At 36.1% G+C, this 22,607-nt stretch overlaps 1 protein-coding gene across 4 annotated transcripts in view; it reads left to right on the forward strand.

Annotated features, from left to right (window-relative positions):
- Positions 1-22,607, forward strand: part of ANAPC1 (anaphase promoting complex subunit 1) — a 98,947-nt gene that overhangs the window by 42,409 nt on the left and 33,931 nt on the right. For 3 of the 4 annotated variants that reach the window (XM_090281740.1, XM_090281739.1, XM_090281741.1), the window contains exons 22-30: positions 1,313-1,391; positions 1,776-1,812; positions 1,906-1,976; positions 6,914-7,092; positions 9,274-9,500; positions 13,115-13,233; positions 17,436-17,707; positions 20,056-20,290; positions 21,407-21,498. In XM_090281740.1, coding sequence (XP_090137866.1) covers positions 1,313-1,391; positions 1,776-1,812; positions 1,906-1,976; positions 6,914-7,092; positions 9,274-9,500; positions 13,115-13,233; positions 17,436-17,707; positions 20,056-20,290; positions 21,407-21,498 — 1,311 coding nt within the window. The remainder of the gene's footprint in view (positions 1-1,312; positions 1,392-1,775; positions 1,813-1,905; positions 1,977-6,913; positions 7,093-9,273; positions 9,501-13,114; positions 13,234-17,435; positions 17,708-20,055; positions 20,291-21,406; positions 21,499-22,607) is intronic. The other variant, XM_090281742.1, reaches the window with a different exon arrangement.

The following is a 22,607-nucleotide window of genomic DNA, read 5'->3' on the forward strand; positions in this document are numbered from 1 at the left end:
CTCCAGGTTTGGTGCTTGTCATGTCTCATCATTCTCTTAATGTTTATTTTGCAGAGCAAAAATGTTTAATTTTGATGAAGCCAGTTTATCCAATTTTTTTCTTTTGTGGATAGTACTTTTGGTATCACGTCTAAGAATACATTATTTAACTTTAGGACCCAAAGATTTTATCCCTGTTTCCTTATAGAAGTTTTACATTGTATGTTTTACATGTAGCTCTATGATCCATTTTGTTAATTTTTTATAAGATGTGAGGTTTAGGTCGAGGTCCTTATTCAATTTGTATATCCAAATCTTTTAACACCACTTGTGGAAAAGATTATTGTTTCTTTTACAGTTTTATCAAAAATCTGTTATTTTCACTATGTAACTCAGTAGCATTAAATACATTCAGTGTATTCAGAGCAGCTTAATCCAAGAAATTTTTCATTCCTTGCAGCTTGCATGGAAGTAATTAAGTGAACCCACCAAATACATTGGTCTTGCCCAATGCAGTAAACCCAGTGTATATCTAGCCAAAAAGGGAAGCCAGAGAAATATGGATATACCAGAGTTCTTTAGCCTCCAACCTAAATCATATTAGTCACCTTTCAGATACTTACATTATAACATTCCTTTATTAAATACGATGTCAACCAGATTCAGGAATATATCATTTGATGTGCTTATATTGGTTTTTGAATATAGCATTTTAAAATTCTCCAGCCTTGTACTAAAATTTCAGTAAAATCGTGCTACTTCTTTCTTTCAAAAAAAAAAAAAATGCTGCTGCAGGTACAGATCTTGGTGGTGGAAGCAGGTATTCAAATGAGAAACTTAAAGGCTAAAATGGGAGAACATTAGGGTCAGAGGGTTAGGGTTTACCTAACCAAAAACAACCCCAAAATTTCCCTTAGTTCATGAGTAGATGATCAAAGTTGGTACATCTGTATAATAGAATACTGCTCAGCAGTGGAAAGAAAGAAACTCCTGATTGGTGCAGTTAACGTGATGATTTTCAAAGGCATACTCATGAAATAGGACACAGAAGACCACACATTTGTGGTTCCATTTACATGACTGTAGAAGAGGCAGACTACAGGGAAAGAACACAGATGAGTGTCTTTGGTGCTTGTGTAGGAGAAGCAGATGGAGCACGAAGGACACTGAGGACCTCTCTGGGGTGAGGGAAGTGTTCTGTATCATGATTATGATAGTAGTTTAACGATTGTGTAATGTTGGTCAAACACAGAGATGTACACCTAAATTGGATGAACTTTCCTATGTGTAATGATACCCCAGTCATTAAAACATTGTTAATTTTCTCCTACAGAGTATTGCACTCTACATTCTTGGTGATGAAAGCTCTGTGTCTGATGAATCCTCACACTATTTATCAAGAATAATTCCAGGTAAGTCAGTGTGATGTTAGGTTTCCCAAACGAAATTTAATGAATGCTGATATCAAAGTTGAAATTTAAAAATTAAATGTTTCCTAAGTGTTTGCTTTAGAGACTGCATCTTGCCTCATTCTAGAGGTTACATCTTACACTGTTCTGGTCTAAGTCTGCAACTGATTTTCAAAGACCAGGATGACTTAAAATCTAAGAAACTTTACATATTCACTGTACCTAAGAAGGACTATCTTAGCTTCAGTGAAATAATTTACAACCTGCTTATTTTATTATTTTCTAGCAGTTATTAACAAAATTTTATTTCCAGATTTCTTATGCATGTTATGTATTTTCTTAACCAGGAAGACTATCAAAATAAAGTTTCATTTTGTTACCTTGTAGCCCCCCAGAAGTCACAAGCAGAGCAAGAGGAAAACAGGTGACTTTTATTCAGATTGCGCTTTTAATATTAAAATATAAAACACTTCTGTATCACTCTTCTGTTTAATAACTGAGTTTTGTTTTCTTACAGGTTTAGTTTTAGTCATTCAACATCAGTTTCTAGTCTAGCTGAAAGATTAGTTGTCTGGATGGCTAATGTAGGTAAGGTTGTCTTTTACTTTTTATGTGTTATTAAAATGCCAGTGAGAACCCCCTGCTTTCCCTGGATACTCCTCACAAAGCCCAGCTTCCTCAGAGCTAGCTGGACCTGGGAGACATGGGAAGAGAGGTCTCTTGCTCTAGGAGAGGGACCCACAGGGTCAAGATTATGGCCCATCAAGCCACAGTTCCTTTCCCTGACAGTCTCACAACTTCCATATGGCATTACCAAAACCTGCTTTTTATCTCACAGCCTCAGAATGGAGAGCACCAATCACTGCATACCAAACCTGAAGCTATTGTCACAGTCAGATATCAGAAGGGAGTGTTTCTGGCAAAACCTGAAAATAATCGTATAAACATTTCAGGTGTGCTTTGGAAGAGTATATCGTATTTTTTGCTCCATAAGACTCACTGTTTCCCCCCTCAAAGTGGGGGAAATGTCTGTGTGTCTTATGGCACAAATATTGTGTCACAGACCATGATGTGTATTACTGGACCTGTCAGCAGTGACGATAGCTGTTAGAAGAGGAAGCAGAACCCCTGGGGACGCTTAAATGTCCCACTTTACTGCTCCATCTCAGGGTGTCTGGTCAGTATGAAGATAGCGAAGGAAGTGATATCAGTGATTGAGCAATTGAGCTTCATAAATTCTGATACTAGCAATGATGAGTTCTTTTTTTTTTTTTTTTTTTGATTTAATGTGTTTTATTGATTAAAATATTACATTTGTGCCAATTTCCCTTCCCTCTGCTCCCCTCCACCCGGTGGCCCCCCTCCCTCCAGTTGTCCCCCCCTTTTAGATTATGTCCATTAGTTGTGCATACAGTTCCTCCCAACCTCTCTCCGTCTATTCCATTCCCTCCTACCATGATCCCCAATTCCTATATCATCTCCCTCCCTCTCCCCACTCCCCCTCCCTGTTGACCTCCCCCCAATATGCTTCCCGTACCCACAGTTCCTTTTCCACTCTCGTTGCCTGTTTAGTTTGCCTTTGTTTCATCTCCCTAGCTTCTGTTTTTTAAACCAGTCCCTTTAACATCTCATATAACAGTGGTTTGGATCTAATGAACTCTTTCAGTTTTATTTTGTCCTGGAAACACTTTCTCTGTCCTTCTATTCTGAATGACAATTTCGCTGGATAGAGTATTCGTGGTTGTAGGTTTTGGATTTTCATTACTTTGAATATTTCTTGCCATTCCCTTCTTGCCTCTAGGGTCTCCCTTGAGAAGTCAGCTGATAGTCTAATTGGGACCCCTTTGTACATAATTCTTTTCTTCTCTCTTGCTGCTTTTAAGATTCTCTCTTTATCTTTAATTTTTGACATTTTGATTATAATGTGTCTTGGAGTGGTTCTCCCTGGGTCCAGTGTCTTGGGAACTCTCCTTGCTTCCTGGACCTGCAAGTCTATTCCCTTCCCCAAGTCTGGGAAGTTCTCCTTTATTATATTTTCACTCAATTTTTCAAGTTCTAGTTCATCTTCCTCACTCTCTGGCAAACCAATGATTCTTATGTTGGGCCTTTTATAGCTGTCCCAGAGGTTTCTGATCCTCTCATTGTTGCTTCCCATTTCCTCTCGCTGCATTGGTTGACTGCTTGTTCCTTCTCCATATTCCAGTTTGTTGAAATGAACTCTGGATTTTTTTTCCTTACCATCTGTCTCGTATGTGGTTTTGTTCCTTTCGTTATGAGTGTTTTTCGCTTCTTTCTTATCTTTTTCCTGCTCTTTTGTGAATTCTGTAAGCCACCTGATAACAATGGCCCAGAACTGAGCCTCTGACAGGTTTCTTATCTGTTCATCTGTCAAGTTCTCCATCTGTTGCCTGGTGAGTTGTGCCACCGGGATTTCTATAGTTGTCTGCCTCATTTTGACAGATGCGTTTTGTTTTCTTGGGCTGGCTGTCGGGGGCAGTGCCTGTGTACGCGTCACAAATCAGCGACCGGCGCCTGCCTGTCCGCGACCTATTTCGCAGCCCTGTGGTGCTTTCTGTGGGGGCGGGGGTCCAAGATGGATTCACACAGTTATTCAGCTAGGAGACCGGGATCCGTCCTCCCGCCCCCCTGGGCCTCACTGTTCAAGGCGATGCGGTGGCTGCTTTCCCCAGCGCTGGGGTCGTGCACTGCCAGGGGCTTGACTGCCGGGATTTTTCGCTGCCCGCCTCCGCAAACAGCGCTGCCCTCTTTAACTCTTACCTGCCCAAATGGCACCGCTGGTTTATAACTTCATATGTTGGGCTTCCGTGTAGTTTTATTTTCTGGAATTTCTAGTTATCCTTTGTTTTGAAGTAGTTGTATTCCTCTCTAGTTGTAGAGGGAGACCTAGCGTGTCCGTCTAAGCCTCCATCTTGGCCGGAAGTCCTGATGAGTTCTTGAGGTTCCCAGAAAACTAGAAGAGTACTCGAACCTTAAAGTCTCTCATTTGTTAATGACAGTGATGTTGGTTCTTAATACCGCTGTTGACTGCTGTTCACTTTACATGGTTTAAATATTATTCTGTTATATTTTATTAAATATTTTAGTACACTGTTTGGTTCAGAATATTTTTTTCTTGTTTTCCTCCTCTAAACCTAGGTATGTCTTATGGTCAGGTGTGTCATCCCTTTGAGTACCATGCGTAATAGCTAAAATTCGTGTAAGAAATGCCAGGCTATTTTGCTGACAAATGCAGAGTTTATGAAAAATGTCTATAAAAACATTATTATTCATAATAATTTGCTGAAAATTTCACGACATATAATAAATACACTCTTCTTTTGTAAGCAGTGTTCTTTGATGCAATTTAGCAAAAAGTTTATTGCATTAAAATTATTTTATTATAACACTTTAGAAAAAATAAATTCTCTCCTTCAATATGGCTTTTGAAGTATAATATATGGCATTTATAATCATAAAACCTATGATTATAATTTGAAGAAACACATAGCAACATGGATAACAAGCAAAAAGTATGCCAAATAGTGCATATATTTTTGAAAAAAAACTTCATAATGTACAAAAAAATTAACACAAATGGCATTCACACTAGAGACATATATCAGTAGATATCAACAGTTAAAAACAGTTTATAAACAAAATGCTAACACTATACTGTGAAGCAATGAAAATGTCCATTAGCAAAACTTTATAGAGTTTCGACAATTATTGCAAAGATAAATGCAATTAAAAAGACTGTTTAAAATTTAAGTAAAAATTATAACAGAATTAATAATGTCAGTATTTGAACAAGCATAAAAATTGGAAATTTGAATCAACATGAGAAAATGTTTTATCAATGTATAACAAGAGGTACAAAAAAAGAGAATAAAACATAAAATACGAATTATTCCATTGTTATTTACATTTATAGCCATCAGGAAAAGAGTTGCTGGGAGCAACGCTGGCACTTTTGGGAATATTTGTCGCTCACAACGACATTGGCACTCAAAGGGTTATAGTGCGAAAAATATGGTATGCCAGGGATTTTAGGCACTGAGATGAAGATTCATGGATCAAGGGGGGAAAAAGTATTCTATTCTCTAATCCTAATCCTGTGTTCCTAGGCTTCAAACTGAGTTAAGTACTAAAGAAAATCTTCAGAAAAATAAAGAACTAAAAAAATCAAATTACTGATCTGAACATATAAAAAAATGAGGATGTTTCTGTTAGAAAATAATGCTCTAATGAAAATTACAAGATGTTTCTGAATTCTTAAAGACTGTTCTAAATAACTTAGTTTTTTATTGTCCTTTTTTATATGCCCCCTTGAAAATTACAATAGCTGTCATTAGTATTTCAGATAGCATACCTATGCTGAAAAATACTGGAAGAGTTCTATTTATATATTTAATGGAAGTATTATTCTCATTTAAGGAAACATTTTTACCTTTAATCAACTTTCTATATTCATAAGTAATGTATAATTTAGAAAATTTAGAAAATTATTTCAGGAAAATAAAATTTTAATTAACATTAAGATTTAAAAGATTTTTTGAATGAAATGTGGCATATATATTAAAGAATGTAATTTATTGATTTTTTGAAAGAGACACACACAGACAGATGTTGATTTGTTGTTCCACTTATGTATGTATTCAAATGTTGATTATTAAATGTGCCCAGACCCGGTTCAGCCCCGCAACCTTGGTATCTCAGGACAGCGCTCTTAACTAACTGAGCTACCTGTCCAGTACCAGTGTTTTATGTTTTTGAACTTGGTGTATAAACAGACATAAATATAAATACGTTTCTATTTTATTTTCTTTGCTCAATATTATTATTTAAAGGTTCATCCATGTTGACTCATGTAGCAGTAGACCATTGGTTTTCATTGTTACATACTTTATTATTTGAATATATTAAAACTTATTTATTCATTCTGTTGATGATAGCATTTGGACTATTTCCTTCCCTTTTTTGCCATAGTGAAACGATATTGCTAATGAATATTTTAATGTTCATGCATTGGAACGCATGTGTACAAGTTTCTGTATGGCTATTGTTGGACCATAGGGTTGGACCTGTCTATACATGCCAGGTTGTATGGTACATATCACCGTCAACTGTGGTCAAGAATCATTGTTGCTCTGCATAGTTGCCAACACTTGGTATTGATTGACTTTAATATTTGTCTGTTAAGTGAGTGTGAACTCCTATTTTCTAGTGGTTTTAGTTTGCATATCCCTGATCACTCTCATTGGGTAGACAATCTTCATATATTTATTGACTGTTTCATCTTTGTGATTTTCCTATTATATTTTTATTTTTCTTAAGGTTTTTTATAAGTTTTGTAAAGAGACCTTTACTACTAATTTCTGAATGTCAAGACACTAGCCTGGTAGTGAGATGAATAAAATGAATTAATTTCTTACTTGAAGGATAGATGTTTGCTAACTTTAGTCAGAGGGTAACCAGGAGAGTGGCAAACCTGATTGAAAAATGTTCTCCCTTCCTTTCACCATTAGGTTTCACTTTAAGAGACTTGGAAACTCTTCCTTTTGGAATTGCTCTTCCCATCAGGGACGCAATTTATCATTGTCGTGAGCAGCCTGCTGCAGACTGGCCAGAGGCTGTGTGTCTCTTGATTGGACGTCAGGACCTGTCCAAGCAGGCCTGTGAAGGAAACTTACCCAAAGGGAAATCTGTGAGTGTCAACACAGAAGGTTCAAGATTCTGTTTTAGCGCTATTAACATCAAAGTAGAAATGTTCTACATTTCCTTTAAGTCTTTCTTCAAGTGTATATATCACGTTTTTTTTTTTTGCATTATGTGCCAGGTGGCGTTTATAACTGGACAGATGTTATTAATTGTAAATTAAACGTGGGAACAGGTGATTTTGGAATGCTTCCTGTGGCCTGGCCTTCTTCACCCTGAGTCAGGACAAGTACTAATCAGTAGGGCAACTACCATGACTGATTCCCTATTTGTATACCGTATTGGTAGTTTACTTTGTAATGTGTGGGAAAATGCAGAGCACATAGATCCTGAATTTGAGTAGTTAATATATAACTATTTCCTTTTTCATGCGTTTCTTGAATTTAACCTTTTAAATAGGTGTAAATATATCTGTTTAATCATATGAATTGAAAACCCAGGAAAAGGATTTTTGTGGAGGGAGCAAGGGGTGCTAAGGTTGCTTAAAAGATGTGTTGATGTTACCGCTTCTGAATACTGTCCATTAGTCTTCAAGTTTGTTTTTTTAAGAATGGGTTCTAAGAACCTGTAAGTAGAAAGTGAACTATGTCATTACCTCCAATAACTTCTTTTAAAGTCAGCCACCTTTAAAACCTTTTCTAGAGCCTGAATTAACTTTAAAAACACAAATGGTAGTGCTGCCTCACTGTGAGTATCAAGGAGGGTTCAGAGATGATAACTCCACTCCTGGTGTTAGTGCAAATTTGACTCGTCTCTCACTAGCCTTTGAACCAACAGATAATAGTCAACACATTGTAACTGTTTATAAGCCACATCAGGTCTTAGGCTACTGATACTTCAGAACCTATATCACATTTATTCCTGATATTAGTATTGCCTCCTGGATCTGTGACAGAAGCGGTTTCCATGGGGATCCAGTCTCCATCAGGGTCTGACCAGATACTGCTCTTCAGTGTTGCATGTACAAAACAAGTCCTAGTTGAATTTTTTTTAAACAGAAAACCAAAAAGAATTTTGTTGTTGTTAATAATATGGTTATCCTCTCCTTGACCAAGATAAGTGTTAGCATTTACACCTCTTTAACTTACTAGAGTGAGCAGTATAATTGTTAGCAAATGCTAACAATACCACATGGTATTGATAATCATTCACCTGTATTTAATTGTCATTTTAAGTAATTTTGTCTAAATTTAGTTTGTTCAGTTGAGACTATATTTTATAACTCATCCAAGTTTATCAGTTATTTTGGTCTATATTTTATAGCTAACTCACCCATTAGAATATAGTTGTTTTTTTTTTTAATTAGTCATTTTATAGGAATTATAATGAGTTTTTATAAACTAAATAAAAATGATTGTTTAGCCACATCTGCCATTATTTTTTTTCATGTTAATATTGTTTCCTTATTAAATGTTGTAAAACTAGCATTTCAACTACAAGTTAATCTTTTGTTAAAAGAGTATAAAACATAGAGAGAAGATTCATGCTGTTTACATCTATGTTGAAGTCTGAATTACTTGGACTGGGAAGGCTCATGTTGAAGTACTTCCTAAGCTAATGAGGAAGGAATGATAATCAAAGAATGAACCTTTTTCTTTTGTTTTTCTACATTTAATCTCTTCCATATTAAGAAATTTGTATTTGGAACATTTATAAACAAAAGTGAAAACTAGCCATGATCCATTGTATTTAAAGTACTGAAGGAAGAAAGTATTGCTCAGCATTTTTCCAATACTGGCTTATATTTCTCATGTTTTTCTTTCCTGCCTATATTAATCAAAGGTAATATTTAAATTAGTGTGAGTTCTTAAGTAATAATATGGGGCTTATATTCCACTTACAGTAATTTGTTTCCTTTTTAATATGTTTAGGATATAGTTAGATTTTTACAATTTATTCAGACCCTTTCTGTCAAAGGCACCCTCCTCCTGACTCTTGTCTTAAATTTAAACTTTTCTCTAAGCTTAATAAAGAATTTTCCAAGTAGAAAATCTAATTTTACTATAAAAGAGAGTTCTAGGTTAGAGCCTCAATGCGAATTGGGAATCTAGGCCAGCCTGCTTTTGAATGCATAGTTTCTCTGTGTTGATAGTCACGATATATCATCCTGGGCCTCCTCACATTCAGTTCGTGCATGCTGACTGGTTTGTAAATTGTTGTTACAATCAAGTCTGTTACTCAGGTGCTCTCATCAGATGTTCCTTCAGGAACAGAGACTGAGGAGGAAGATGATGGCATGAACGACATGAATCAGGAGGTCATGTCACTCATATGGAGTGAAGATTTAAGAGTGCAGGATGTGCGGAGGCTTCTTCAAAGTGCGCATCCCGTCCGTGTCAACGTAGTGCAGTACCCAGAGCTCAGTGACCATGAGTTCATTGAGGAAAAGGAAAACAGGTATTGAACTACCTCTCTTCAGAGTTTTGTTTTGTTTTTTAATACTAAACCCTGAAAAAGATATTTTAAAGTTAAAATCACCATGTATTTTAAGTTTTTATCCAACCTTAATAATCTATACATTTTCAAAATATTTTGGCATTTAATGATGTGTTGTATTTCAGACCCTCCTCCTGAAATACAGCTATCTGCTATTTAGAAAAGGTGAATCTAAGACCATTTTGCTCTTAGTTACTTTAAGAATTTACAAAGGAGAACATTGAATTTATTCTTGTGTTTCTTGATCAGCAAAAATATTTTGAATGTTTTTTTTGTATTGTTTTCAGTGTAGTTTAAACTTACACCAGTTTTTTTTCTTCCTCCCATTAGAAACTCTATAATGATAGGCAATATTGTAGAAGCCTTCTCTTGCCATTCTAACACTTACGTTCCTTATTACATCACTAACACTAGTTTATACCTTGATAAATTATACGATTCAGTAGTTATCAGTATCACATGGCTGACATTCCAGAGTTGTTGCCTTGGTACCATTCAACTTAATTTTTTTTTCAATTACAGTCGACATGCAATATTATTTTATATTAGTTTCAAATGCATATCATAGTAGTTAGACATCTATATAATTTATGAAGTAATCCCCCCAATAATTCCAGCACCCTCCTGGCACCATACATAGAATCTTATTGACTATATTCCCTATGCTCTACTTTACATTCCTGTGACCATTTTGTAACTACCAATTTGTACTTCTTAATCCCTTCACCATTTTCACCCAAACCCGTACCCCCTCTCCCTGTGGCATCCATTAGTTTGTTTTCTGTGTCTATGAGTCTGTTTCTATTTTGTTTGTTTGTTTATTTTGTTCTTCAGATTCCACAGTTAAGTGAAATGATATGGTATTTGTCTTTCTCTATTTGACTTATTTCAATTACCATAATATCCTCTAGGTCCATCCATGTTGTTGCAAATGGCAAGATTTTATTCTTTTTTTATTCCATTGTATACCACATCTTCTTTATCCAGTCATCTATTGATACACACTTAGGTTGCTTCCACATCTTAGCTGTTGTAAATAATGCTGCAATGAACATAGGGGTGCATATATCTTTTCAAAGTAGTGTTTTGGATTTCTTTGGATATACACCCAGATGTGGAATTGCTAAGTCATAAGGTAGTTCTATTTTTAATTTTTTGAGGAACCTTCATACTATTTTCCATAGTGGCTACATCAACCTGCATTCCCACCAATAGTGCACAAGGGTCCCCTTTTCTCCACATTCTTGCCAACACTTGTTTGTTGATTTATTGACTACAGTATTCCCTCACTTATCGCGGGTATTACATTCTAGAACCCCCATGATAGGTGAAAATCTGCGAAGTAGGAACCTTACGTTTATTTTAGTATTTATATATACTTAAGGCTTTATATAAACCCTTCCCACACACTTATAAACCATTCCCAGTCCCTTATTAATCTTTCCCACACTTTTATAAACACTACTTATGTTCTTAAACATATTCTACCCTCTTAAACCTACGTAACTTTTAACAACATATGTGTACAGTACTGCAAAATCCCACAATATAATAAAAAATCCGCGATAAATAATTAAATATAATATTTTTAAAAATCCCGCAATACAGTGAGGCCACGATAAGTGAACTGCAATATAGAGAGGGACTGCTGTATAGCCATTCTGGCAGGTATGAGGTGATACTTCATTGTGGCTTTAATTTGCATTTCTCTGACGATTAGTGATGTTGATCATCTTTTCATGTTTCTTTTGGACATCTGTATGTCCTCTTTGGAGAAGTGTCTGATCAGCTCCTCTGCCCATTTTTTAATTGGATTGTTTGGTTTTTTTCTGGTGTTGTATGAGTTCTTTGTACATTTTGGATATTAACCCCTCAGTAGTATATCATTGGTGAATATTTTCTTCCATTCAGTAGGTTGTCTTTTTGTTTTGTTGGTATTTCAATTTAGATTGAAAAATTCTCTCCAGTCTTTTTACCTGCCTGGTCTCTATTACCTGTCATTTCTGCCACTCTATCCTCTTCCTTTCTTTACCTACTGTGGTACTTACTACTTCTAGGGAAGGACCATCCACATTTAGCCTGTGGCTATCGGAGGTCTGAGTCAGTCATAATCTTCCTATCTCTGTTTCCTTCCCATATGTATCCAAGTATTAGTCACTGTAAATGAGGAGATGGAGTGACAGAGAAGTTCTGTGAGAGTTCAGCTGATATCTCTTGAGTGACTTTGGATAAATTACTTAATCTCTTGCTGTCTCAGTTGCCACCTCTGTAAGAATAGGCATGATTGTAGCATTCATACCTTACAAGGTTGTTCTGTCTATCAAGTGAGTTATTGCTACTCAATGCTGGGAACACTGCTCAATACATGGCAAAACTCAGTGTAGTCAGTCATTATGAACAGAGTTAATTCTGTGATGCTGATTTTATTTTTATACTTTTTACTGTCTCTGACGTCAGAATATGTCTTTCAGTCAGTAGGTATTACAATTGAATTGGCAATGTTTTTTCTTTCCTGGCCCCTTGAGAAATAGTGATGCATCTTATAATCAATGGCATTATAAATGGAGGGGATGCAGTATTATTGTCTTCATTATGATAATATGGGTTATGTATAAGATTTCTGCTAAAACATGTTATGGGATATTGCTTCCTGGGATTGAATTTCCATATTCTAAATTAATGTGAGGCACTGTTTCTAAAGAATCTTAGAACAGCAAAATTTTCCTCACCAGTGAACTAGAAAGGCAGCTATGAGTGTGTTCAGTTAGGGAGAAAGCATGCTTGTGAATGGCTTTGTCTGCAGAGAAAATGTTAGCCTCTGAAGGGATATAGCCTCTGTGTCTTCAGATACAACTTGTGTTAAGTGTTTCCTGGTTATAATGCCCCTACTTTCACAATTTGTTTTATTTTGAGGGGCTTTACAGAACATGACTTATTTTAACATAGGAACAAGTAGCCCATGTGAGCCATTTTAACCTTGGACATCACTGATAACATGGTGCTGTCTATCAGTCCTGTAAATCTTATCTGTCTTATAAAGGAAACTGATTCTGTGTTTTCCCTGGTGACGACATGAAATCCACTGACCTTCAATGTAGGGACTTCTTCTCCTTCCTTGTGTACAGGCCACTTCTGAGTGTCTCTTGGCAGAAAGGGTGGGAGGAGGATCCCAGATGTATTGAGGGCAGCTAGACTGAAAATAACACAATGAGTAAAGCCAGAGTGTACTGTTTTCCTGTGAGAGGGTTAGCAACAATTAGAGTAGAACTTTAGGTTTCTCTTTTTGGATATGTGGGGAGAGTTGGCTTGGTTTATGGACCAGCTGGTTTTCATTTACAGCAAATACGAAATGAAAGAAAGGAATTGAGTCTCCACTTAGGGTTTCTAAGGGGGGTGGTGCAAGAATATTAAAGTGAGAATGACCATGTTTGGATGATTCAGCCACATCTTTGTATGGATTTCCTAGATGTAACTTCATTTTACACAGCATACCTTTTGAAATACTTGCTCACAGATCGCATTTCAATTTTTTTACTTAAAAATTTTTCACATCTTGGTTTTAATTTTAATTATAGATTGCTCCAGTTGTGCCAACGAACTATGGCCCTTCCCGTAGGACGAGGGATGTTTACCTTGTTTTCATACTATCCTGTGCCAACGGAACCGTTGCCTATTCCTAAGTTGAATTTGACTGGTATGTTAAAGTCTGGGTTCGATGATCAAGGAAATGAAATGCTCTTTTTATCCCTAGTGATTTTGCATATTGTTAATAGCTGCTTTCATGGTTATTGCTGCTCAAATAGCAAATCATACTTAACATTGAGGGAAGTAGACTAGCTCATTACTAATTTTATTTTTAATAACTCAGATTTATTTTTAAAGATTTTATTTATTTATTTTTAGAGAGAGGAGAAGGGAGGGAGAGAGAAAGGGAGAGAAACATTAATGTGTGGTTGCCTCTTTCATGCCCCCAACTGGAGACCTGGCCCACATCCCAGGCATGTGCTCTGACCAGGAATCGAACCAGCGACCCTTTGGTTTGCAGGCCAGCACTCAATCCACTGAGCCATGCCAGCTAGGGCTAATTTTTGTTTTTAATGAGACCAGATATAGAAAGGTACTTGGGAAAGTTTAGAAAGATATTATTGATAATTGAAAGATCTTAAAACATAGCAGGTAAAAATATTTAGTCTTAAAATGTCTTATGTCTTATTATGAATATATGATCCTTATACAAAAACATGAAAATATACTTACTTATTAAAGTAATCCCACTAGTGTTAACATTTTGATGTATAAGTTCTCGAGTTTTATTTTTACACTTTATAATTTTATATTTAATTATCAAAAAAATTAAATGTTGGGTGGGGGAGAGAAATTAGGGGAAAAGGGGACAACTGTAATTGAAAAACCAAAAAAAAAAAAAAAAATTATCATAAAAAAAAAATTAAATGTTTTAGAAATTATTTTAAAAAATTTACTGTAGAGTTAACATCTGTCCATATCTTGCATATCTATGTATACAGTTACAATGTATATGTATGTATGTATTGTATAGACGTACTTTTAATCAGTAACTTTATTCTAGAGTATTTTACTTAAATATATTTCATATAAATAGCCTGCTATTATTGGGAATTATTGTTTTTTTGCCATTATAAATATATTTTGGAGGTATATTCATCTTATTTTGGATAATTGCTTAGAAGTAGAAGAACTCCTAGGACAGCAAGATTTTAAGGCTTTGCTGCAGCAGATAGTCAAATAGCCTTTTTGATTGAATGTGTGAACTTTTACTTCTGCCAGATAGGAGAGTGCTGTTTTCCCAATATTATGGGTTTTATATTGCCCATTCACCTGATACTAGTTTGAATGTGTTCTGCAGGTGACAGTCGTGTATAGTCAAAATTATGAAAATCCCTTGAACTGTAGTACATGTGGTTCTATGAGACTTGTACAAAATGTAATGTGTATTTCAAGTTGCATAATTTTAAAATCCAGGGTTTCTCTCACTTGTAAAGAGCTGTGCTTTCAGCAGTGTGTGAAAAATGAGACCAGCTGAGTGAGAAACCCCCTTCCATCTCTAGTATCACACCTAGTCTGGACTCCTCATCTTAGTGACAGGCACAAGCAAACAGAGTGACTGTCACTATTTTAATTGTCCTCTCTCTTAGAGATAAAGCATCAATGGCAAAATATGAACAGTTGCTGAATCTTGATGGAAGGCATGGTATATAGGAGTTTATTAGTTTTTGAACTGATTAAAGGTTTTCATAGAAAAGACTTGGATTAGAAAAGAATCTCATGCAAAATTGGTAAATGTTAAAATATATTAAATCTGGGTGGCAATGCTTAGATGAGTGCTAAATAAATATATGAATTATTGTCTTCCTGTTAAAAAATAATTTACTTAAACTTGCATGATTTAAAATGTATTTATGACATTGATCCAAAATTTTATTCTTTTAGCCATTCTGGTAGGCATCCCCTAAGAAAAAATTATCTTGACTTAATAATAAATTAATTTAGGAAAAAATATTTTCTTAAAATAGTTTCTTAACTCTCACACTGATAGGCCTGCTGTACTTTTTGTATGTTGTTGTTCTTATGGAAGAATATATTAAATTGTTATTACTTTACTCTTTGCCTTTCATTTTAGTTTGTGTGCAAATATTATGTGTTATGTGTACGATGAATTGCTGTTTTGCCAGGTTTACTTGTTTTTCATTATTAATCTCTGTGCCTCTTTTGAGAAAGAGTTTAACTCATGAACTTGCTACTCAGTGTAGTGTCATCATACACCAACATTTTTAAAAAAAGATTTTATATATTTATTTTTAGAGCGGAAGGGAGGGAGAAAGAGAAAGAAACATTGATGTGTGAGAGTGATTTGATTCAGTTGCCTCTCGCATATCCCCAACCAGGGACCTGGCCTGCAACCCAGGCATATGCCCTGTCCAGGAATTGAACTGGCAACCTTTTGGTTTGCAGGCCGGTGCTCAATCCACCGATCCATGCCAGCCAGGGTCATACCCCAACATCTGAATTAGCTCTTAGGTACAAAAGGCAAATGGTAAAGTCATATACAGTATTCCCTCACTTATTGCGGGTATTACATTCTAGACCACCCCTCCCCCCGCGATAGGTGAAAATCTGTGAAGTAGGAACCTTACATTTATTTTAGTATTTATATATATTTTAAGGCTTTATAAACCCATCCCACACACTTATAAACCATTCCCAGTCCCTTATTAACCTTTCCCACACTTTTATAAACACTACTTAAGTTCTTAAACATATTTTAGCCTCTTAAACCTACGTTACTTTAACAACATAGTATACAGTACCTCAAAATTCTGCGATATAGTGAAAAATCTGCGATAAATAATTAAATATAATATTTTAAAAAATTCCGCGATACAGTGAGGCCGCGATAAGTGAACCGTGATATAGAGAGGGACTATTGTATTTTACTTTGTGCTTATATCTGTGTGTGTGTGTGTGTATGTGTGTGTGTATGTGTTTACATACTCCAAGTAAGACATTGTGCATCTATTTAAAACCTTATTTTACATAACTTTCAGAACTCCTTTAAAACCATATTTTTAAACCTCTAGTGAACTGCATAACTTTATGCAGTTTTTAGCATATTTATTTTATATATTCATGACTTGAGCCAATGTAGAATATTAAAAATATAAAGAATTCAGTATTGCTTATACACAAGGTAGATCAAAACCAGACTCAGGGAATTCAAAGAGAGCATACCATCATGACCATTTAATTTACATTGCTCTTAAATTGATCACAGATATATTAAATGTAGTGAGTACTCTTTATGGTTCATTGGGTAACTCAAGTCTATAAAATGATGCTGTTTATAGCACTATCTATGAATGATTTTGATGTTGTTAACAATAGCATATAATTAACATAATATATATAAAGAAAGACATAAATAAGAGATAGAGTAAATTTAAAACGGTCCTTCTCTCTCTTTATTATTTGTTTATTTATTTAATAGTTTATTTTTTATTGTATTTTTTCCATTACCATTTATCCACCCTATACCTTCTTCCACCTACCCCCTCCCCCTCAGTCACCACACTGTTGTCCGTGTCCATGAGTTCCTTTTCTTTTTTGCTTTATCCCTTCACTCACCAGCTCCCGCCCAGAGCTGTCATCCTGCTCTCTGTCTGTGAGTCTGTCTCTGTTTTGTTTGTTAGTTCAGTTTGTTCGTTAGATTCCACATGTGAGTGAACTGACATGGTATTTGTCTTTCTCTGACTGGCTTATTTCACTCAGCATAATGTTTTCCAGGTTCATCCACGCTGTCTCAAAGGGTAAAATTTTCTTCTTTTTTTACAGCTGAGTGGTATTCCATTGTGTAGACCATAACTATTTTATCCACTCATCTACTAATGGACACTTGGGCTGCTTCCAGATCTTGGTTCTTTTCCCTTAATGTCCTGAGAAAAATATGGTGTGGCATATTTAAAATTAACATCAGTGTCACCAAACCTCATGTTGGAATTTATTGTTAATACAGCTTAACTGTGATATTAGTCTTAAATTTTATTTTTAAGCTTCCTGCTGTTTGAAAGACAGATTTTAAAGCAGTGGGTAGCCTAATCAGATTTGTATAAAGTTAAGTTGGTTTCAGTTATCTTATTATAGTCCCATGTATTTTAGCAAAAAGGACAATGAATTATTTTAAGCAATTAAAGTTTTTCCACCTTACATCAAGTTTGACTCGCATTAAAAGTTTCAGTACTCAACCTAATATTAAGGGTTTCAAATGTAGCGAAAGCAATCTCTGTTCTTAAAAACCTAATTTAATGGTTTTGGTTTTGTAAATTTCTGTTCTCTCAGTTTTACATTTGTTTGCCTGAATAGGGCGTGCTCCTCCTCGGAACACAACAGTGGACCTTAACAGTGGGAACATTGATGTGCCTCCCAACATGACAAGCTGGGCCAGTTTTCATAATGGTGTGGCTGCTGGCCTGAAGATAGCCCCGGCCTCTCAGATCGACTCGGCCTGGATTGTTTACAATAAGCCCAAACATGCTGAGTTAGCCAATGAGTATGCTGGCTTCCTCATGGCCCTGGGCCTGAATGGGCACCTCACCAAGCTGGCCACTCTCAACATCCATGACTACTTGACCAAGGTGAGGACTCATGCTCCAACTCATGGGATGGTGCCTCACCTGGGCTGTTGCAGTAGCTCCTAATGTTCTGTTTGTTCTTCTTTATTTTATACCTCTAAACCATTCTTCTTATAGTAGGCACAGTAATCGTTCTAAAGTGTAAGTTGGAATATATCACTTTCCTGGTCAAAACTGTGTAGTGAATGGTTACCCATTGCTCTGAATGTACGTTTAGGAGCCTAAGTGATCCTGCTTACTTCTCCAGCCGTACTTCGTACCACTTTCCACTTGCTCCCCTCCGTCCAGCCATGGGACTGGCCACTTTAGCTCCTTGGCATAAACCCTTCCTCTTAACCTAAACTCTTCCATTTTTATGCCATTAAAATTCACATCTTTATACAATTTAGTGGTTTTTAGTATATTCACAGATTTGTGCATTGTTATCACCGATAACTTTAGAACATTTTCACTACCTTGTAAACGAACCTCATAACCAGTAGCAGTTGCACTTCATTCCTCTCTCCCTCCAGCCCCTGGCAACCACTGATCTGCTTCCTGTCTGTGTATTTGCTGATTCTGGATCTTTCACTTGAATGGAATCATACAATACATGGCCTTTTATTACTGGCTTCTTTCTCTTAGCAGAATGTTTTCAAGGTTCAACCATGTTATTTTTTTGTGTGTCAGCACTTCATTTCTTTTTATAGCTGAATAGAAACTCTATTGTATGGATATACTGTATTTTATTTATCCATTCATTAGTTGATTGATATTTGGGTTATTTCTACTTTTGGGAGGAGACAGATACCGTGTCACTCCCGAGTCGGACTGCACAACCATTCTCGGCGGTGCAGATGGACTCTTGGGAAGCTACACCATCGTCTCTCGAGACGGACGGCTGCCGATGACGACTGATATAAACATGCACATGTTTTTGAGTGGACTTATATTTTCATTTCTCTTGGGTATATTTCTGAAAGTGGAATTGCTGCATCATATGGTAATTCTTTGTTTAAATTTTTGGGGAACTACCAAACTGTTTTTCAGAGTGACTGCACCATTTTACAATTCTATCAGCAGTACCAAGGAATTCCAGTTTCTCCACATTCTTACCAACATCTGTTTTTTTAATTAGTCATTCTAGTAGGTGTGAAATAATATCTCATTGTGGTTTTGGTTTGCATTTCCCTGATGGCTAATGGTGTTCCACATCTTTACCTGTGCTCATAGGCTGTTTATAAGTTGTCTCTGGAGAAATATCTATTCAAATTATTTGCTTATTTTTTAATTGGGTTATCTTACTGAGTTGTAGTCTTTATATATTCTGGATAGTAGTCCATTAACAGGTAAAAGATGGCAGATTTTTCTCTCATTCTTCCAGTTTTTTCACTTTCTGATGTCATCTTTGAAACACAGAAGTTCTTAATTTTGATGAAGTCCAGTTCATCCGTTTTCTTTGGTTGCTGTGCTTTGGCTGTTGTATCCAAGTCATTGCCTAATCCAAGGTCATGAAGATTTACACTATGTTTTCTTCTAAGAATTTTGTGGTCTTAGCTCTTACATTGAGTTCTGTGATCCATTTATAGTAATTTTTGTGTATAAGGAAGGGGTCCACTCCATACTTTGGCATATGTCTCCGGATATGACAGCACTGTGCTTTGATAAGGCTATTCTTTTCCCATTGGATTGTCTTGGCACCCTTGTCAGTGAACCATCAGTGTGAGTGAGGGTTTATTTCTGGGTCACCTCAGAGCCATACTTACATGTTCTCTCTTTTGACATCATTCTTTCTCCCTTTCTAAAGTTGACTGTCCCCCTTTCTGCCACTTACCTGGCTAATTTGTACTCATCCTTCATGTCCTATTGTGAATTTTATTTTTTTTAGAGATTTCTAATAATTTCTCAGCCTCTCCTAATCTAAATTAGACACCTTTAAAATACTCTTTTATATTAATTTGTACTTTTTCAGTGTCTTACTTTTTAATAATATATTTGTATGTTTTTAGTTTAACACTTTTAAAAAAAATTTTATTTTTGTTGTTTTTCTATTACAATTGTCCCACTTTTCCCTTATTGCTAACCCCAACCAGCCTACCCCTTCTCCCACAGTTCATCCCGACCCCGTTGTCCATGTTGCTCCTTTGCTAAAGCCTTCCCCTACTTACCTAGTTTAACACTTTTTCCCGTTAGGGCACTAGCTTCATGAGGACAAGGACCATGTCTGTGTAGTTTGCTTTTGTATTCTTGGTGCCTATCACTGTGCCTGTCACATAGAAGTACTTATTGAAAGTACCGGCAGGCAGTATTTTATTTAAAACTTCATATATGTTTTGGTAGTAATGTAAGTTTCTATTTCCTCTCTATCATAGGGTCATGAAATGACAAGCATTGGACTGCTCCTTGGTGTTTCTGCCGCTAAGCTGGGCACCATGGATATGTCCATTACTCGGCTGCTTAGCATCCACATTCCTGCTCTCTTACCCCCAACGTCCACGGAGCTTGATGTTCCTCACAATGTCCAGGTGGCTGCAGTGGTTGGCATTGGCCTCGTATACCAAGGGACAGCTCACAGGCATACTGCGGAGGTCCTGTTGGCTGAAATAGGTATGGCATTAATAGTGCTATGTCTTCACTAGCATACATTTCCCATTCCACAGGAACCAAAGTAAGAATGATAGTACTATTATTAAAATTAAGGAAAAAATAGTAGCTGATGTGAAGATAGGATGATCTGATACTAATAAAAAGGAAACTAGAAGTAACATTTTTCAAGACTGGTATTACTGTGCAGGTTATCGATCTGCATTTTTGTTTGGCCAGCTCAGTATTTAGCCTCCAGTGGTCTCATTAATGAGGTAATCTCAATCACACATGAGCCAGCTTTTATTATGCCGGATCTCTGCCGGGCAGTGTCTAGCAGTGTTCTGCACTTAAAACTCAAAGTTGATTACTTTGGTCCCCAAAACACAGTTTTATTCTGTTGGACAAAAGCACCTCCAAGAGAATGGAAGTGATAGATTCATGCTTTCCTCCTTTCCATGTAATATTTTTTTAATTGCATTTTCCCAAAGATAAAATCCTAAGAAAGTGAACTTTTTTTGGGGATCATATACAATACATTTTGCTGCCATAAAGGGTAGAGTTAGCGTTATGTGGCTCTTTTTAAAAGTACAAATTTTGCATCTAGCCAAGCTTTTAGGATCAATACACAGAGATTCTGCTATAGTAGAGCAGCTCACTAATACATAGATTTCAAGTAAGTGTCTAGATACAGAGTATATAATATGCTTAAAAACTTGTAGGACATGTCCTCCTGTCCATCATCAGTGTTTGAATGTGGTTTGATCACATCTAATGAATGGATTTGAAAATAAAAAGCAAATACAAAATGCCAGACATTAAAAATTAAAACTCTTTGAACACTCCTCCCTTTAAAATTCTTTTCCTACTTCTTAATAATTAAAAAAAAAAATCGAACCTAAAGTTTCAGTGTTTTAGAGTTACTGCTTTCAAATTAGAAAGTTAAAGGAATCATTTTGGGGTTTCTTTTGTAGTAAACTGACAGTTGTGGACACCATTTGTGATAACGTTGTGTCTTTCTGGGTGGGGTTATAGTGAATCCATAGTTCTTATGCAGTTTACTAGAAAGTTAACTCTAAAACTCTTATGAATGAAGATTTTGGGAGGCCAGCTTAAATCACATTATTTCTTGTTTCATAGGACGGCCCCCTGGTCCTGAAATGGAATACTGCACTGACAGAGAGTCCTACTCTTTAGCTGCTGGCTTGGCCCTGGGCATGGTCTGCTTGGGGGTAAGCACAATCTGTGCCTCCTGAGGCCTCAGTGATGACTCCTGCTCGCGGAGATGAATAACCTTGACACTTTACTCTGAGTATTCCTGTGCTGTACTGTGACTTGATTTAAACTCATTGTTAGCTGTGTCTTTCTGGGTATTTGTAAGATATAAGATGAAGTGACAGTCTAATCAGACAGCAAACAGAAAATAGTGGAAAATGTGTATATGATGGGGAACTTTAAGGGTCTGTAGTAGTTGCTAGAGAGAAACCATAGCTTTTTCTTGGTCCCCAGGTATTCACTAGACCTGGCAGAATGTTGCCACAGTAACGTTTGCTTTGTGACAGAATACAGTACCATGTTGACCGATTTTTAACTTCATCCATGAGATATGATAGAGAGTTATCAAAAACATTTCATTCAGTGACTGTGTCAGCTGGAATGTGGGTTCCCTGAAGAACCACCAATACATTGTTAAACTGAGATTATACAAAATGAGATGGCTGTTAGGTGTTTGACTCTTCACGTTTACACATTAACTAAAGAGGCAAATGATTCAATGGAAAGGCTTCATAATGGGAATTGGACCTGAATTCTGGTCCTGAGTGGTGAGTCCCGTCATTTAACTACTATATTGTCTAGTGGTGGTTAAGCAGCTCCATAGATTGTGGAGTCAAGCTGCCTGAGTGCTATCCAGCCCTGCCACCTGCTAGCTGTGTTGCTTTGGGTTTCACTCTTTGTGCCTCACTTTTCTCACCTATGAAATAGTAGCTATTTGATAGCATTTTCAAATTAAGTAAGTTAATCTATGGTAAACACACAGAATAGTACCTGAAACAGAGTGTTCAATAGTTATTATTATTATTATAGTTGCTCAGATGGTTCATAGCCACAATAATGAAACAATTCAGATGTTCGTGGTTTAGTTTTCATTTACATTCTTAATATTTTCTTTGACTGATAGTGCAATTAACTGTATTTTGAAGCTTTTATGTATTTGTGACATGAAAGTATTAATTTGAACATATAAATATTGTAATTTTAATGTGAATTATTAATAGCTTGAGTATTAACTCATGAATAATAGTTATTTTATTTGGAAAAAAACCCCATAATACCTGCTTTG

Source organism: Furipterus horrens, unplaced genomic scaffold (genome assembly GCF_987537825.1).
Source record: "Furipterus horrens unplaced genomic scaffold, mFurHor1.1.pri manual_scaffold_6, whole genome shotgun sequence".
In the NCBI taxonomy this organism is placed as follows: Eukaryota; Metazoa; Chordata; class Mammalia; order Chiroptera; family Furipteridae; genus Furipterus; species Furipterus horrens.